The 19,796-nt window shown below is 41.8% G+C and overlaps 1 protein-coding gene across 1 annotated transcript in view; it reads right to left on the bottom strand.

Annotated features, from left to right (window-relative positions):
• The window catches only part of ttll12 (tubulin tyrosine ligase-like family, member 12), a 56,068-nt gene extending 53,623 nt beyond the window's left edge, over positions 1 to 2,445 (bottom strand). Inside the window, exon 1 of the mRNA XM_061913945.1 lies at positions 1,897 to 2,445. Coding sequence (XP_061769929.1) covers positions 1,897 to 2,043 — 147 coding nt within the window. The 5' untranslated portion in view covers positions 2,044 to 2,445. The remainder of the gene's footprint in view (positions 1 to 1,896) is intronic.
• Between the last annotated feature and the right edge of the window lie 17,351 nt (positions 2,446 to 19,796).

The raw sequence follows: 19,796 nt of genomic DNA, 5'->3' as shown, positions 1-19,796 counted from the left end.
AAATTGAGTCAGGTCTGTCTGCATGGAGCTGGAGGGGGCGTGGCCTCCAGCTCTGCTTGAATTTCAGGAGATATACGGGAGAAAATTTGTCCCGGCAGGTTTTCGGGAGAAGCGCTGAATTTCGGGAGTCTCCCGGAAAATCCGAGAGGGTTGGCAAGTATGACGTACAGTTTTTTTGAAAACATCACTGCATGTCATAATTGCAGCTACAGTTTCCATCTCAAAGATCTAAATTAATTAATTGGGAATTTCCGAGGGGGGGCAGATTAAATAGCCTAACGGGCCGCATGTGACCCCCGGGCCTTAATTTGTCCATATCTGCTGTTTGTTTTTGACATTTCCCATTAACATGCTACACTAATCTGAGTAGATATGTAACAAATAAGACGCATACAAAGTATTGCATGATCTGCGCTATTTTCGGGGTGGTTTCTCATAAAAATGTATAAAGTGCTAAGTGCCATTTCAGAAATTATGTGCAACATTGATACTACAAACCCCGTTTCTATATGAGTTGGGAAATTGTGTTAGATGTAAATATAAACGTAATACAATGATTTGCAAATCCTTTTTAACCCATATTCAGTTGAATGTACTACAAAGACAAGATATTTGATGTTCAAACTCATAAACTTTCTTTTTTTTTGCAAATAATAATTAACTTAGATATTCATGGCTGCAACACGTGCCAAAGTAGTTGGGAAAGGGCATGTTCACCACTGTGTTACATCACCTTTTCTTTTAACAACACTCAATAAACGTTTGGGAACTGGGGGAACTATTTGTTGAAGCTTTGAAAGTGGAATTCTTTCCCATTCTTGTTTTATGTAGAGCTTCAGTTGTTCAACAGTCCGGGGTCTCTGCTGTCGTGTTTTACGCCTTATAATGTGCCACACATTTTCGATGGGAGACAGGTCTGATGGTGCCTTCACATATGTGTAAGTTACCCATTCCTTGGGCACTAATACACCCCCATACCATCACAGATGCTGGCTTTTGAACTTTGCGGCTATAACAATCCGAATGGTTATTTTCCTCTTTGTTCTGGAGGACACCACATCCTCTGTTTCCGAATATAATTTGAAATGTGGACTCGTCAGACCACAGAACACCTTTCCACTTTGCATCAGTCAATCTTAGGTGAGCTAAGCCGGCAGCGTTTCAGGATATTGTTGATAAATGGGTTTAGCTTTGCATAGTAGAGTTTTAACTTGCACTTACAGATGTAGCGACCAACTGTAGTTACTGACAGTGGTTTTATGAAGTGTTCCTGAGCGCATGTGGTGATATCCTTGACACACGGATGTCGGTTTTTGACGCAGTGCCGCCTGAGGGATCAAAAGTCTGTAATATCATCGCTTACGTGCAGTGATTTCTCCAGATTCTCTGAACTTTTTGATGATTTTACGGACCGTAGATAGAAAATCCCTAAATTCCTTGCAGTAGCTCGTTGAGAAATGTTGTTCTAAAACTGTTTGACAATTTGCTTACAAAGTGGTGACCCTCACCCCATCCTTTTTTGTGAATTACTTAGCATTTCATGGTAGCTGCATCATGGCACCCAACTGTTCCCAATTAGCCTGCACACCTGTGGGATGTTCCATATAAGTGTTTGAGTATTCCTCAACTTTATCAGTATTTATTGCCACCTTTCCCAACTTCTTTGTCACATGTTGCTGGCATCAAATTCTAAAGTTAATGATTATTTGCACACAAAAAAAAAAATGTTTATCAGTTTGAACATCAAATATGTTGTCTTTGTAGCATATTCAACTGAATATGGGTTAAAAATGATTTGCAAATCATTGTATTCCGTTTATATTCACATCTAACACAATTTCCAAACTCGTATGGAAACGGGGTTTGTAAATTGATAAACAAGAGCAAGACACTGACTTGGTTGGTGATTTTCTGATGCAGGCTCCTCCAGTACATTTGAGGTATTCCGCAGCTACTCAAGGCTTTGGCGTACAAGGCAACAAACGTGTTGAACTCTTCATCCTCGTCTGCAGTCGACAACTCGCTCGCGTTTGTTGCCATCATGCACCCGGAAGTTTTGATTCCACTCTGCAATGTCGTCCTTTAAAATAGATTTGGATAGCGACCTTAGCCTTGGCCAAACTCAATCCGCCGACACGTGGTGAAGAACCTTCTCCATGTGGTATCGGAGTGTCAAATATGGACGAACTCGTTCTCACATTAAAAAAAAATACAAAAAAAAAACCTTCTAACAGTGTTGTACTTTATATGATATCAATAAAGCAGAGACTGTTGCTTGTAGTTCGTTTTTAATTTGTAACATCCGCCCGGCCTCATATTTTGCGCATGCGCACAGGAATCGCTCACTGCCCACACATTACATCTCCCCCTTTTGACTAATTGTTTGCCCCATACAGTGGTATAAATTAGGTAAACGTCTTTAAACCCCAAAACTCTCTCTAACGGAACCGATTAACATATATCATCACTCACATGTCGCATATTCTCTACTTGTATTCTTTTTCTTTTTTTTTCTTGTAAATTGTTCGTCTTTAATTTGGTAACTTCCGCCCTGCCTCCCACACGCTGCGCATGTGCGCAGGCATCACTCAGCGCCCATACATTAAAAAACATATAAACACTGGTATGCATTAGGTAAACTTGTTTTATATCAACATATCATTCACATGTCATATATTATTTATTTTTCTTCTTTGTATTTTTACTGTAATTGTTGAGTGTCTGTATTGAGCTGTTATTAAAATAATTGTTTTGGGGAAAAAAATATATATATATATCCATCCATCCATTTCTACCGCTTATTCCCTTTTGGGGTCGTCTTTGTCTTTTTTTTCTTCTTCGTTTTCACTTCCAACTTCCAGTGCTGCCCTCCACTGGTCTATTCGAGTTCCTTCAACACCTCAGAGCCCTTTGTACGGTCCGCTCTTTTGCATTGATTCAGTTGAATGATTTGTGAGAAATCCAAGGGGTTTTGGCCATCATTGAGATGTTTTAAGAGTTGTTTAGTGATAATTTTTCAAGTACTTTTGAGAATATTGACAGTACACCAATTGGCCTGTATTTATTTGTAACACCTGACTTTTACACTATAGCCCAGTGGCTCTTGTTGGAGGTACCGAACCCCACCAGTTTCATATGGACATTCACTGAACCCTTCTTTAATGAAAAATATATATATATATTTTTTCAAATTCAAGAAAAATTCAAATATTTTTTTACTGGTGCACAAAATGAACCGTGCATAGACATCACCTTGTTCAAAGAACAAAACCAACACAGTGCATGAACTAACAACAAATTAGATTAGATCAGATTAGATTAGATTGGATTAAATTACATTAGATAGTGCTTTATTTATTCCTTCAAGAGAGTTCCTTCAGGAAAATTAAAATGTCCAGCACAATCCCATTCAAGATCAGACAAACATTACAGGGAGACAGAACAGGATTGCTGATGGGTCTGCCGGCTTCCAGCACCCCTTACAAAAAAGATGAGATACAGGTAAACAATTAGGGAATGGGAGAAAAAAATAGAAAATTAAAATAAAATAAAATAAAATAAATCGGTCCAAGCCTGGGCCCTGTAGATGGGGTCCAGACTGAGGCCAAGGGAGAAAAAAAACTCATAGGCTTAGTACACAACCCAAATTACACACCTTACACACATTACCATAAATTGATTAGCATGGACCCCGACTTAAACAAGTTGAAAAACTTATTCGGGTGTTACCATTTAGTGGTCAATTGTACGGAATATGTACTGTACTGTGTAAACCAGGAGTCCCCAAACTTTTTGGCTCGGGGGCCGCATTGGGTTGGCCAGGGCTGTGTGTGTGTATATATATATATATATATATATATATATATATATATATATATATATATATATATATATATATATATGTATGTATATATATATATATATATATATATGTATATATATATATATATATATATATATATATACACTGTAATTACCGCCCGAATGCAGCTGAGATAGACTACAGTGACTCCCTTCCATCCATTTACTACCGCTTATTCCCTTTATGGGGTAGCGGGGGGTGCTGGCGCCTATCTCAGCTACAATCGGGCGGAAGGCGGGGTACACCCTGGACAGGTCTCCACCTCATCGCAGGGCCAACACAGATAGACAGACAACATTCACACTCACATTCACACTAGGGCCAATTTAAGGGACAAGTGGTAGAAGATGGATGGATATACATACATACATATATATACATATATATATATATATATAAATATAAATATATAAATAAATAATAAATGAACCCACGCATCGCAACGGTAATACGATAGACCTAGTGCTTGTCAGGGGCATCACCGTTTCCAAAGTTACGATACTCCCGTATACTAAAGTATTGTCTGATCATTACCTTATAAAATTCGAGGTTCAGACGCATGTTCGTCAAACTAATAATAATAATAACTGCTATAGCAGCCGCAACATTAATACAGCCACAACGACAACTCTTGCTGACCTACTGCCCTCGGTAATGGCACCATTCCCAAAGTATGTGGGCTCTATTGATAACCTCACTAACAACTTTAACGACGCCCTGCGCGAAACCATTGATAACATAGCACCGCTAAAGTTAAAAAAGGCTCCAAAAAAGCGCACCCCGTGGTTTACAGAAGAAACTAGAGCTCAGAAATTATTATGTAGAAAGCTGGAACGCAAATGGCGCACGACTAAACTTGAGGTGCACCATCAAGCATGGAGTGATGGTTTAATAACTTATAAACACATGCTTACCTTAGCTAAAGCTAAATATTACTCAAATCTCATCCACCGTAATAAAAACGATCCTAAATTTTTGTTTGGTACGGTAGCATCGCTAACCCAACAAGGGACTCCTTCCAGTAGCTCAACCCACTCAGCTGATGACTTTATGCAATTCTTTAGTAAGAAAATTGAAGTCATTAGAAAGGAGATTAAAGACAATGCGTCCAAGCTACAACGGGGTTCTATTAACACTGACACGATTGTATATACGGCGGATACTGCCCTCCAAAATAGTTTCTCTCGTTTTGAGGAAATAACATTAGAGGAATTGTTACAACGTGTAAATGGAATAAAAAAGACAACATGTTTACTTGACCCTCTTCCTGGGAAACTGATCAAGGAGCTCTTTGTATTATTAGGTCCATCAGTGCTAAATATTATAAACTTATCACTCTCCTCGGGCACTGTTCCCCTAGCATTCAAAAAAGCGGTTAGTCATCCTCTCCTTAAAAGACCTAACCTCGATCCTGACCTCATGGTAAATTACCGACCGGTGTCTCACCTTCCCTTTATTTCAAAAATCCTTGAAAAAATTGTTGCGGAGCAGTTAAATGAACACTTAGCGTCTAACAAGCTATGTGAAACCTTTCAATCCGGTTTCAGGGCAAATCACTCCACGGAGACAGCCCTCGCAAAAATGACTAATGATCTATTGCTAACGATGGATTCTGATGCGTCATCTATGTTGCTGCTCCTCGATCTTAGCGCTGCTTTCGATACCGTCGATCATAATATTTTATTAGAACGTATCAAAACACGAATTGGTATGTCAGACTTAGCCCTGTCTTGGTTTAACTCTTATCTTACTGATAGAATGCAGTGTGTCTCCCATAACAATGTGACCTCGGACTACGTTAAGGTAACGTGTGGAGTTCCCCAGGGTTCGGTCCTTGGCCCTGCACTCTTCAGCATCTACATGCTGCCGCTAGGTGACATCATACGCAAATACGGTATTAGCTTTCACTGTTATGCTGATGACACCCAACTCTACATGCCCCTAAAGCTGACCAACACGCCGGATTGTAGTCAGCTGGAGGCGTGTCTTAATGAAATTAAACAATGGATGTCCGCTAACTTTTTGCAACCCAACGCCAAAAAAACGGAAATGCTGATTATCGGTCCTGCTAGACACCGAACTCTATTTAATAATACAACTCTAACATTTGACAACCAAACAATTAAACAAGGCGACACGGTAAAGAATCTGGGTATTATCTTCGACCCAACTCTCTCCTTTGAGGCACACATTAAAAGCGTTACTAAAACGGCCTTCTTTCATCTCCGTAATATCGCTAAAATTCGCTCCATTCTGTCCACTAAAGACGCTGAGATCATTATCCATGCGTTTGTTACGTCTCGCCTCGACTACTGTAACGTATTATTTTCGGGTCTCCCCATGTCTAGCATTAAAAGATTACAGTTGGTACAAAATGCGGCTGCTAGACTTTTGACAAGAACAAGAAAGTTTGATCACATTACGCCTGTACTGGCTCACCTGCACTGGCTTCCTGTGCACTTAAGATGTGACTTTAAGGTTTTACTACTTACGTATAAAATACTACACGGTCTAGCTCCATCTTATCTTGCCGATTGTATTGTACCATATGTCCCGGCAAGAAATCTGCGTTCAAAGGACTCCGGCTTATTAGTGATTCCCAAAGCCCAAAAAAAGTCTGCGGGCTATAGAGCATTTTCCGTTCGGGCTCCAGTACTCTGGAATGCCCTCCCGGTAACAGTTCGCGATGCCACCTCAGTAGAAGCATTTAAGTCTCACCTTAAAACTCATTTGTATACTCTAGCCTTTAAATAGACTCCCTTTTTAGACCAGTTGATCTGCCGTTTCTTTTCTTTTTCTTCTATGTCCCACTCTCCCGTGTGGAGGGGGTCCGGTCCGATCCGGTGGCCATGTACTGCTCGCCTGTGTTTCGGCTGGGGACATCTCTGCGCTGCTGGTCCGCCTACGCTTGGGATGGTTTCCTGCTGGCTCCGCTGTGAACGGGACTCTCGCTGCTGTGTCTTGGATCCTCTTTGGACTGGACTCTCGCGACTGTGTTGGATCCATTGTGGATTGAACTTTCACAGTATCATGTTAGATCCGCTCGACATCCATTGCTTTCCTCCTCTCTAAGGTTCTCATAGTCATCATTGTCACCGACGTCCCACTGGGTGTGAGTTTTCCTTGCCCTTATGTGGGCCTACCGAGGATGTCGTGGTGGTTTGTGCAGCCCTTTGAGACACTAGTGATTTAGGGCTATATAAGCAAACATTGATTGATTGATATATATACATATATATATACATATATATATATATATATATATACACATATATATACATATATACATACATATAGATACATATATATACATATATATATGTGTGTGTGTATATATATATATATATATATATATATATATATATATATATATATATGTATATATATTCTTCGCGCACTAATCTAGCACGCACTTGCCGCTGATGATATGAAGTTATAGATAGGGAAATGCATTTTTCGACAATATGATTTGCCTTAGGAGAAAAATGGCTTAGAAAAAACAGATTTAAAAAGAATTACAATTAAAAATTAAATAATATAATTATTTGATTTTTTTTAACTCGGGACTTCCCGCGTGTCCGGCCCGCGGGCCATAGTTTGGGAACCCCTGGTGTAAACTGTACTGTGCATTCTCTTCCTTTGCAATCTGCTCGTAAAAGTTTCAATCGATCAATCCAACAAACTCCAAATCAGATGAAAAATTCGAGGCAACATTGTTTGGGGGGTATTGATAATAAGCTGATAGGGAGAAGGTTTTATTTACACGATCAGTCCGCCAAACCCCTGAGGCCGACTCACCGAACCCCTAGGGTTCGATCGAATCCAGATTAAGAACCACTGCTAGAGCATATACGTGTAGTTGTCTGGGACAGTGATATTTTTCATTGACAAGTTGATGTATTTAGTCATTGGGCACACCAATGCTTCCTTATACTTTTTTAAGGAATCCGGCATCGATATTGTAGTGGTTCTTAGCTTTGGATTTCTACAAGGTGTGTGTTTGATAGTAAAATTATCTGTTTTATGAGTGAGAGTCTTTTGGGTATTAGTCATTCAATTACGAGTGAAAGGATGGGTTTTGAAACACTTTTGTATCTATTCCACAGGGCGCCAAAAGTATAAGTTTAGTTGTTCCGCTAAAAGAGCAGGGTCTTTCACCAGCTGATTTTCAGTGTTGGGATAGTTACTGAAAACAAGTAACTAGTTACAATTACTTTGTTTCAAAAGTAACTGTTATGATCCGCTGCCCGGATCATAGTCTGTTTACGTTTTCTCGTCACTTGTGTTTTCAGCACCTCTTGATTTTGTTTGTTTCAAATTGCACTCACCTGCCTCTGGTTAGTGTTCGGGACGCTCACCTGTTGTCCAGGCACTAATCAGAAGGCTATTTAGTCTATGCCCTGGCCTCACTCGGTCTGGCTTCCTAATTTGCTTTATGAAACAGATGACGACTTTTGATCCCTGGTACCTGTAGATCAGTGGTTCTCAAATGGGGGTACGCGTACCCCTGGGGGTACTTGAAGGTATGCGAAGTGGTACGTGAGATTTTTTTTTAAATATTCTAAAAATAGAAACAATTCAAAAATCCTTTATAAATATATTTATTGAATACTACTTCAACAAAATATGAATGTAAGTTCATAAACTGTGAAAAGAAATACAACAATGCAATATTCAGTGTTGACAGCTTGATTTTTTGTGGACATGTTCCATAAATATTGACGTTAAAGATTTATTTTTTTTGTAAAGAAATGTTTAGAATTAAGTTCATGAATCCAGATGGATCTCTATTACAATCCCCAAAGAGGGCACTTTAAGTTGATCATTACTTCTATGTGTAGACATCTTTATTTATAATTGAATCAATTGTTTATTTCTCAACAAGTTTTTAGGTATTTTTATATCTTTTTTCCATGCTAGTCCCCTTTGGTTTTTGCCGTCCGTACTTTGAGCACGTTTTGGTTTGTTCCCGTCTGATTTATTTTTAAAATAAATAATTTCCTACCTACACGCTGTGTCTGAAGTCCGATTGCATCCTGGGAGAACAAACCCCGCATCACCATGCGACCGGGTCGTCACAGTAACTCAGTTACTTTCACCAAAAAGTGAAACGTAAGAAGAGTCAGGTGGCAACAACGAGTTGAACGCCGCCCCAATTGGCGAGGCGTTCACCCATTGAACGACCACATCCGTGGCCGAAGAGAGGTTGGTGGTGCCCTCTGCTGGCCTCACCGGAGAGGATGGCGCCGTCTCTTGCAGACCCACCGAAGAGGATGGCGCCGTCTGTTGCAGACCCACCGAAGAGGATGGCGCTGTCTGTTGCAGACCCACTGGGGTGAGAAGTAGCTGTGCCTCCCCAGCTGCACAGCTACTCATAGCCCCCCCACCTCCAAGGGACGGATCCCAGACGTCACCAGATAGGCCTACGGACGACAGTGATGGGTGGGAGAGGTCTTGAAATGAGGCCAAACTATCTCTCAACTTAGCCATCTGGACATTCACAATATCATGTTAGACCCGCTCGACATACATTGGGGGTTGGGGGTCAGTGGGAGGGTTTCTCATGGTCATTTTCATCGATGTCCCACTGGTGTGAGTTTTTCCTTGCCCTTTTGTGGGCTCTGTACCGCGAATGTCGTTGTGGCTTGTGCAGCCCTTTGAGACACTTGTGATTTAGGGCTATATAAATAAACATTGATTGATTGATTGATTGATTGATTGATTGATTGATTGATTAAAAACCTGACACTGGAGAATAATACAATCTGTTGATCTATTTGACATGCATTTGTATCACTGAACTCTGCTAAGCAATGTGGTCTACATACAACACACAAATCAATCAATCAATCAATGTTTACTTATATAGCCCTAAATCACTAGTGTCTCAAAGGGCTGCACAAACCACCACGACATCCTCGGTAGGCCCACATAAGGGCAAGGAAAACTCACACCCAGTGGGACATCGGTGACAATAATGACCCAGTGGGACGTCGGTGACAATGATGACTATGAGAAACTTAGAGAGGAGGAAAGCAATGGATGTCGAGCGGGTCTAACATGATACTGTGAAAGTTCAATCCACAATGGATCCAACACATTCGCGAGAGTCCAGTCCAAAGCAGATCCAACACAGCAGCGAGAGTCCCGTTCACAGCGGAGCCAGCAGGAAACCATCCCAAGCGGAGGCGGATCAGCAGCGCAGAGATGTCCCCAGCCGATACACAGGCAAGCAGTACATGGCCACCGGATCGGACCGGACCTCCTCCACAAGGGAGAGTGGGACATTGAAGAAAAAGAAAAGAAACGGCAGATCAACTGGTCTAAAAAGGGAGTCTATTTAAAGGCTAGAGTATACAAATGGGTTTTAAGGTGAGACTTAAATGCTTCTACTGAGGTGGCATCTCGAACTGTTACCGGGAGGGCATTCCAGAGTACTGGAGCCCGAACGGAAAACGCTCTATAGCCCGCAGACTTTTTTTGGGCTTTGGGAATCACTAATAAGCCGGAGTCCTTTGAACGCAGATTTCTTGCCGGGACATATGGTGCAATACAATCGGCAAGATAGGATGGAGCTAGACCGTGTAGTATTTTATACGTAAGTAGTAAAACCTTAAAGTCACATCTTAAGTGCACAGGAAGCCAGTGCAGGTGAGCCAGTACAGGCGTAATGTGATCAAACTTTCTTGTTCTTGTCAAAAGTCTAGCAGCCGCATTTTGTACCAACTGTAATCTTTTAATGCTAGACATGGGGAGACCCGAAAATAATACGTTACAGTAGTCGAGGCGAGACGTAACAAACGCATGGATAATGATCTCAGCGTCTTTAGTGGACAGAATGGAGCGAATTTTAGCGATATTACGGAGATGAAAGAAGGCCGTTTTAGTAACGCTTTTAATGTGTGCCTCAAAGGAGAGAGTTGGGTCAAAGATAATACCCAGATTTTTTAGGGTGTCGCCTTGTTTAATTGTTTGGTTGTCAAATGTTAGAGTTGTATTATTAAATAGAGTTCGGTGTCTAGCAGGAACGATAATCAGCATTTCCGTTTTTTTGGCGTTGAGTTGCAAAAAGTTAGCGGACATCCATTGTTTAATTTCATTAAGACACGCCTCCAGCTGACTACAATCCGGCGTGTTGGTCAGCTTTTGGGGCATGTAGAGTTGGGTGTCATCAGCATAACAGTGAAAGCTAATTCCGTATTTGCGTATGATGTCACCTAGCGGCAGCATGTAGATGCTGAAGAGTACAGGGCCAAGGACCGAACCCTGGGGAACTCCACACGTTACCTTAACGTAGTCCGAGGTCACATTGTTATGGGAGACACACTGCATCCTATCAGTAAGATAAGAGTTAAACCAAGACAGGGTTAAGTCTGACATACCAATTCGTATTTTGATACGTTCTAATAAAATATTATGATCGACGGTATCGAAAGCAGCGCTAAGATCGAGGAGCAGCAACATAGATGACGCATCAGAATCCCTTTTTGCGAGGGCTGTCTCCGTGGAGTGATTTGCCCTGAAACCGGATTGAAAGGTTTCACATAGATTGTTAGATGCTAAGTGTTCATTTAACTGCTCCGCAACAATTTTTTCAAGGATTTTTGAAATAAAGGGAAGGAGAGACACCGGTCGGTAGTTTACCATGAGGTCAGGATCGAGGTTAGGTCTTTTAAGAAGAGGATGAATAACCGCTTTTTTGAATACTAGGGGAACAGTGCCCGAGGAGAGTGATAAGTTTATAATATTTAGCACTGATGGACCTAATAATACAAAGAGCTCCTTGATCAGTTTCCCAGGAAGAGGGTCAAGTAAACATGTTGTCTGTTTTATTCCATTTACACGTTGTAACAATTCCTCTAATGTTATTTCCTCAAAACGAGAGAAACTATTTTAGAGGGCAGTATCCGCCGTATATACCATTGTGTCAGTGTTAATAGAACCCCGTTGTAGCTGGGACGCATTGTCTTTAATCTCCTTTCTAATGACTTCAATTTTCTTACTAAAGAATTGCATAAAGTCATCAGCTGAGTGGGTTGAGCTACTGGAAGGGGCCCCTTGTTGGGTTAGCGATGCTACCGTACTAAACAAAAATTTAGGATCGTTTTTATTACGGTGGATGCGATTTGAGTAATATTTAGCTTTAGCTAAGGTAAGCATGCGTTTATAAGTTATTAAACCATCACTCCATGCTTGATGGTACACCTCAAGTTTGGTCGTGCGCCATTTGCGTTCCAGCTTTCTACATAATAATTTCTGAGCTCTAGTTTCTTCTGTAAACCATGGGGTGCGCTTTTTTGGAGCCTTTTTTAACTTTAGCGGTGCTATGTTATCAATGGTTTCGCGCAGGGCGTCGTTAAAGTTGTTAGTGAGGTTATCAATAGAGCCCTCATACTTTGGGAATGGTGCCATTACCGAGGGCAGTAGGTCAGCAAGAGTTGTCGTTGTGGCCGTATTAATGTTGCGGCTGCTATAGCAGTTATTATTATTATTAGTTTGACGAACATGCGTCTGAACCTCGAATTTTATAAGGTAATGATCAGACAATACTTTAGTATACGGGAGTATCGTAACTTTGGAAACGGTGATACCCCTGACAAGCACTAAGTCTATCGTATTACCGTTGCGATGCGTGGGTTCATTTATTATTTGTGTGAGACCACAGCTATCAATTATAGTCTGGAGCGCTACGCACGGTGGGTCCGATGGGGTATTCATATGGATATTAAAGTCCCCCATTATGATTATATTATCGGCGTGTGTCACTAGATCAGCAACGAACTCTGAGAATTCATTGATAAAGTCCGAATAGGGCCCTGGGGGGCGGTAGATAACAACTAGGTGTAGAGGCAGCTGTGTGACAGACCTCATAGTAAGCACCTCAAACGATTTATATTTATTATTTATGTTAGGACTAAGGTTAAAGTTTTCGCTGTATATTAGTGCGACCCCCCCACCCCTTTTAAGCGGACGGGCAATATGCGCATGTGTAAAGTTAGGAGGACATGCCTCATTTAGCGCAAAAAAGTCGTTTGGTTTAAGCCAGGTTTCGCTGAGACCGATGACGTTAAGATTGTTGTCTCTGATAATATCATTAACTAATAACGTTTTGGGAGACAATGATCTTATGTTTAAAAAACCTATATTATAGGTAGTGGGCTGTTTTAGGGAGTTTTTGATCAAATTAGCCGTAGTAGCAATATTAATAATGTTGTGTTTATTATGCCCAGTGCATTTAGTATAGTTACGACCATATCTAGGAATTGATACGACAGGAATTTTCCGATTGTTTGATTGTTGCTTTGATAAACTGCACGCATCATGGTTAGCCACTTCAGTAACGGGAATTTTCCAATTGTTTGTTTGTTGCTTTGATAAACTGCACGCATCATAGCTAGCCACCTCGTTAGAACACATGTCCAACTCTGAAACACTCAAAGCAGAAAAAACGTGTTCTAATTCAACTGACTCCTTACCCAGTCCAGTAGTCTCGCATTTTCCATTTAAATCCGTCTTCAGGATGGAGGGAAGTGGTGTTCTGTGGGGATTAGCCTTCTGCTTTGTTTTTAGCCCCGCTCGACATCCGCGTTTCCGATCACACCGCTGGCGTCTGCTCCGTAGACGGCCCCCGCTGCTACTATACTCCCCTGCTTCACAGGCCGCTGGATGTAGCCACCGACATATTCCCACGCTAGTTAGCACGTTTAGCACGCACGCGTCTATCAGTCCAAAACGGCCCGATATGTCCACATCCAGAAGTGTCTGGCGGTCGTACGTGATCACGGAGTGACCACGATGTGAGCCAGCCATAAAGTTTGTAGAATTGTCCGGTATTTCTGCCAAATTTTCCATCTTTAGCAAGAGCCCCTCGAGGATATGTTTCGAAGGGCCAATTTATTTCAGGCCAGGACAATTGAAAACACTATTTTGAATAGCTGCAACAAAACGTATATAAGTAACAAACCGCATAATAATAAGAATATAGCTGTAAACCTGGTTTTACCCAAGGAAGGTACACATAACATACTCAGGGCCTAACCAGGCATTTTTTTTTCTCTCAAGGAATTCGGAAATAAATTCATGTCTTCAAGAGATCAATTCTGTTCTGAAGCCCGGAACACTCGATGAATTTTCCCAGTTTTAGTTTAGAGATAAGGAAAGATTGGCCTGGCCCACGAGGATCCCTCTTTATGTTTGTGAACTTTATAGTCTATACATTTAGAGTGATGTGACAATCAAACACACTAGAAGTCTAGAATGAAAGAGTATATAAGAGAATTGACAGAGTGTGTGTACCTTCGGTGCTGAATGATGAGCAGAGGCAGAGTTTGGAGCGCTTTCTTTAGCTCACTTTCCATGTTTATGTGCTCACTGTCCACTGTGTCCAGCTGCCTGAAAGCGGGTGACTCCACTGTAGAAATAGCCTGCGGGAAGTCCTGTGGGGAGTGCTCAGAGAGTATGGGGTATCGGACTGTCTGATTGTGGCAGTCCGCTCCCTGTACGATCAGTGTCAGAGCTTGGTCCGCATTGCCGGCAGTCAGTCGGACAGGATTGCAGTGAAGGTTGGACTCCGCCAAGGCTGCCCTTAGTCACCGATTCTGTTTATAACTTTACGGACAGAATTTCTAGGCGCAGTCAAGGCGTCGAGGGGATCCGGCTTGGTGGCTGCAGGCTCAGGTCTCTGCTTTTTGCAGATGATGTGGTTCTGATGGCTTCATCTGGCCAGGTGCTTCAGCTCTCACTGGGTCGGTTCGCAGCCGAATGTGAAGCGACCGGGATGAGAATCAGTGGTTCTGGCCCGGAAAAGGGTGGAGTGTTATTTCCGAGTTGGGGAGGAGTCTCTGACCCAAGTGGAGGAGTTCAAGTGCCTCGGAATCTTGTTCACGAGTGAGGGAAGAGTGGATTGTGAGATCGACAGCCGGATCGATGCGCCGTCTTCAGTAATGCGGACGCTGAATCGAACCGTTGTGGTGAAGAAGGAGCTGAGCCGTAAGGCAAAGCTCTTGATTTACTGGTCAACCTATGTTCCCATCCTCACCTATGATCTTGAGCTTTGGGTTATGACCAAAAAGGACAAGATCACGGGTACAAGCCACCGAAATGAGCTTCCACTGCCCGGTGGCGGGTCCCTCCCTTAGAGATAGGGTGGGAAGCTCTGCCATCCGGGGGGAAGCTCAAAGTAAAGCCGCTGCTCCTCCACATCGAGAGGAGCCAGATGAGGTGGTTCGGGCATCTAGTCAGGATGCCACCCGAACGCCTCCCTATGGAGGTGTTTAGGGTACGTCCAACTGGTAGAAGGCCACAAAGAAGACCCAGGACACGTTGGGAAGACTATGTCTCCCGGCTGGCCTGGGAACACCTCAGGATCCCCCGGGAAGAGCTGGACGAAGTGGCTGGGGAGAGGGAAGTCTGAGCTTCCCTGGTTAGGCTGCTGTCCCCACGACCCAACCTTGGATAAGCGGAAGAAGATGGATGAATGGATGGCAATCAATCAATCAATCAATCAATGTTTATTTAGATAGCCCTAAATCACAAGTGTCTCAAAGGGCTGCACAAGCCACACCGACATCCTCGTTTCAGAGCCCACATCAGAGCAATGAAAAACTCACAACCCAGTGGGATGTCAATGAGAAGGACAATGAGAAACCTTGGAGAGGACCGCAGATGTGGGTGAACACCCCCTTTAGGGGAGACCGGATGCAATGGACGTCGAGTGGTTCTAGCATAATATTGTGAAAGTCCAGTCTATAGTGGATCTAACATAATAGTGAGAGTCCAGTCCATAGGGGCCAGCAGGAGACCATCCCGAGCGGAGACGGGTCAGCAGCGCAGAGATGTCCCCAACTGATGCACAGGCGAGCGGTCTGCCCCGGGTCCCGACTCTGGACAGCCAGCACTTCATCCATGGTCACCGAACCTGTGCCTCCCCCCCTTCAACAAGGGAGAAGGGGGCAGAGCAGAAAAGAAAAGAAACGGCAAATAAACAGGTCTAAAAAGGGGGTTTATTCAAAGGCTAGAGTATACAAATGAATTTTAATATGGGACTTAAAGACTTCTACTCAGGTAACATCTCTAGCTGTTACCGGGAGGGCATTCCAGAGTACTGGAGCCCGAATAGAAAACGCTCTATAGCCCCCAGACTTTTTTTGGGTTTTGGGAATCACTAATAAGCCGGAGTTCTTTGAACGTAGATTTTTTGCCGGGACATATGCTAGGGAGCATTGCAAAGTCCAGAGGATAGTAGGTGTAAAGCGGGAGTCAATGCATCTTTTGATTACCGCTCCACTGGCCTCCTGGACCTTTTTTTTTTTTTTTTAATGATTAAAAATGGAAAAAGATGGCGGGGGAAACATTTTTTTGTTTTTGTTTTAGTATGTTTTTTGTTTGAGGACAAACATGACACAATATGTCGTGTGTATGCTTACCTGATGAGAGCATTTGATGGACATCGTTTTGTCCTACTAATTTTGGCGGTTCTTGAACTCACCATAGTGTGGGCTGTGACGCAACAGTTTGTTTACGTATGAAGTTTGTCATATATAGAAGTAATAAATGTAATAAATATGTCATATGTAGTTTGTTAACATGTGAAATCTTCCACTCATTCTTTGTCTCATTTTGTCCACCAAACGTTTTATCCTGTGCGTGAATGCACAGAGGTGCGCTTTGTTGGTGTTATTGACTTGTTGGAGTCCTGATCAGGCATATTTGGTTACAGCATGACTGCAAGCTAGCCAATGCTAACATGCTATTTAGGCTAGCTGTAGCTACATATTGCATCATTATGCCTCATTTTGTAGGTATATTTGAGCTCATTTAATATCCTTTACTTTTATCCTCTTTGTATATAATTTAGTTTTGCATGAATGTGAGTGTGAATTTTGTCAATCTATCTGTGTCGGCCCTGTGATGAGGTCGCGACTTGTCCAGGGTGTACACCGCCTTCCGTCCGAATGCAGCTGAGATAGGCTCCCTTCTTCTTCCTGCTTGCTCCTTTTGTTTGGTCTTGTCTACATTTTTTTGAAGCACGTGACGTCTACTAAACCAGTTGTAAAAAAAATAAAAAATAAAAATAAAAAAATTCAAAAAATGAGGGTGCGGTCGGTGGAAGCTTCCGGAAGGAGAGACGCGGAACTACCAAACATTTGGAGTGAATTTGGCGGCGGCTAGAGTGTCTAGATCTGTTTTGGCGGTTGAGCATAAGCTGTTTTGTGACTGGATCGAGATGCAAGGGGATAGTGACGGGATGTATGAGGATAGTATGGAAATGGATAGGACTAGAGGGGAGAGAGAAAAGAAGGGGAGAGGAGGGAGTGAAGGAAAGTCGAGTGCTAAAAGAGTGCATGAAGACGATGAAGAGGTTGATAAGAGGAAAAGGGTTATGGTGGATGAATATAAGATAATGTATACATTTAAATCAAACCAAGATATGAATGACATTAGTTTGATGACACTGGTTAAGGGATTAAAGAAGGACATTGGAGAGGTGGAGATAGCGAAGGTGCTCAGGGACGGACGGCTGTTGATTAAATGCAAAAATGGAGAGCAAAAGAACAAAGCAATGCGATTGCAAAAACTGTGCAACAAAATAATAAAGGAAAAAATCGAAGTGGGAGAACGAAAGGGGGCAAGAGGAGTCGTGACAGGAATCCCAAGAGGAGAACATTTAGATGATCTGAAAAGAGAAATAAAAGGAGGAACTGTCACTATGATGAAAAGAATGATGGCATTTAAGAACGGTGAAAAGACTGAGAGCGAATCCGTGCTAGTGCAATTTGCAGAGGAAGTCCTACCAGAGAGAATCATGATTGGGTATTTAAGCTTCTATGTTAGAGCTTACGTGCCACCCCCAGTACGTTGTTTCAAGTGCCAACGCTATGGGCACATAGCTAGTGTTTTTCATGCTAAGATGAGATGTGGACGGTGTGGAGGGGAGCATGAATATGGACAATGTGGAGAAAATGAACAGGTCAATTGTTGTAATTGTGGCGGGAATCACACAGCAGCGTATGGGGGCTGCATCATAAGAAAACAGGCAACAGAAGTACAGCAAATCAGAGTTGAAAGAAATATTACATACGCAGAGGCAGTTAAAATAAGAAATCAAGAAAGTGCAGAACAGGACAGAAGTGAAAATAGTTCAAGAAATAAAAAACAAGAGGCAGCAAATACAGGAATTTCCATGGATAAACTAGTTGTATTCCTGGCTTATGTAATAAATTGTACAGAACAGGCTAGAAACAAGACTGAGAAAATCAAAATAATTGTCAAAGCAGGAGCAAAGTTTTTAAATTTAAAAGAACTATCCTGGGAACAGGTGCAAGATGAACTACAGAGAGTAGACGAGACCGAGTCATGTTACCACAATCCAACGCCATGTTAATTGTTCAGTGGAATGCCAGAAGTTTGATAGCAAATGGACAGGAATTAAAGGGATATTTTAATAATATGAAAAATAAACCACATATAATATGTATTCAAGAAACATGGCTGAAGCCAAAATTAAACTTTATAATAAAAGGATATATAACGATACGTAAAGATAGGAATGATGGGCAAGGAGGAGGATGTGCCATATTTATTAAGGAAGATATGCATTATTCAATATTAAAAGTAAAACAAGAACTAGAGATAGTAGGAGTAGAAGTATGGAATAATAAAGAAAGATACAAAGTACTAAACTTCTATAATCCATGCAAGAAATTAGAAATTCACCAACTAGAAACAATAATCGAGCACTGGAGTGGCAATATTATTTGTTGTGGTGACTTTAATGCACATAGCACAATGTGGGGTGAAAGGGATGACTGGAATGGGGATACATTGGAAGCACTTTTGGAGGAAAAAGAACTGGTGTGTGTGAATGATGGGTCGGGAACAAGGTTAGATGTCGTCACGGGTAAAGAAATAGCAATAGATTTAACACTAGTGTCACAAGGGTTAGCAGGAAAGGTGGAGTGGGAAGTAAATAAATACAGCACAATGGGAAGTGATCACTATCCAATCTTCATTCACATAAACATAAATCATAGGACAGAAAGCACTAGAATAGAAGGAAGACGGAAGTATAATCATGGTGACTGGGGGAAATTTAGGGAAATTACCGACATAACTTTAAAGGAAGTAGATATAAATCAAGATATTGAACAATTAAATACAGATATTACAAAGTGCATAATAGAAGCAGCCGAACAGAGCATACCAAGGAATAGTATAGGGAGAAGAAGGAAGATAGTGCCGTGGTGGACACAAGAGTGTACAGATGCAATACAAGAACGGAATAGAGCATTTAGAATACTGAGAAGAACACATAATTTCCAAGACATGATCCAATATAAAAGGCATCAAGCTAGATTAGATTAGATTAGATTAGATAGTACTTTATTTATTCCGTCAGGAGAGTTCCTTCAGGAAAATTACAATTTTCAGCACAATCCCATTGAAGATCAGACAAACATTACAGGGAGATAGAACAGGATCGCTGACGGGTCTGCCGGCTTCCAGCGCCCCTTACAAAAAAGATGACATACAGGTAAACATGGGGGGCGGGGGGAAGAAAAGAATAGAAGATTAAAATAAAATAAAAAAAAATCGGTCTTAGCCTGGGCCCTGGAGTGGGGGTGCAGACTGAGGCCAAGGGAAAAAATATTAAAAAAAAATAAAAAAAAAAAAATAAAAATAAAAAAAACAACAACTCATAGCCATAGTACACATCCCTCTTCCATGTGTGTAAGAGGGAAACATCAAAGAACACAGAGGACATTAAAGACATTAAAGCAGCAGATACAACCAGACACTTCTACATACAGCTATGAATAAAAAGTAAAATAAACATATACACTGTGGTGGCCTCTGCGGTGTTCCACGCCATTGTCCGCTGGGGAGGAGGGAGCATGGCCAGAGACAGGAGCAGACCCAACAAAGCAACCAAGAC

This window comes from Nerophis ophidion, linkage group LG10 (assembly GCF_033978795.1).
Source record: "Nerophis ophidion isolate RoL-2023_Sa linkage group LG10, RoL_Noph_v1.0, whole genome shotgun sequence".
In the NCBI taxonomy this organism is placed as follows: Eukaryota; Metazoa; Chordata; class Actinopteri; order Syngnathiformes; family Syngnathidae; genus Nerophis; species Nerophis ophidion.
This window is presented reverse-complemented; position numbering and strand designations above follow the sequence as displayed.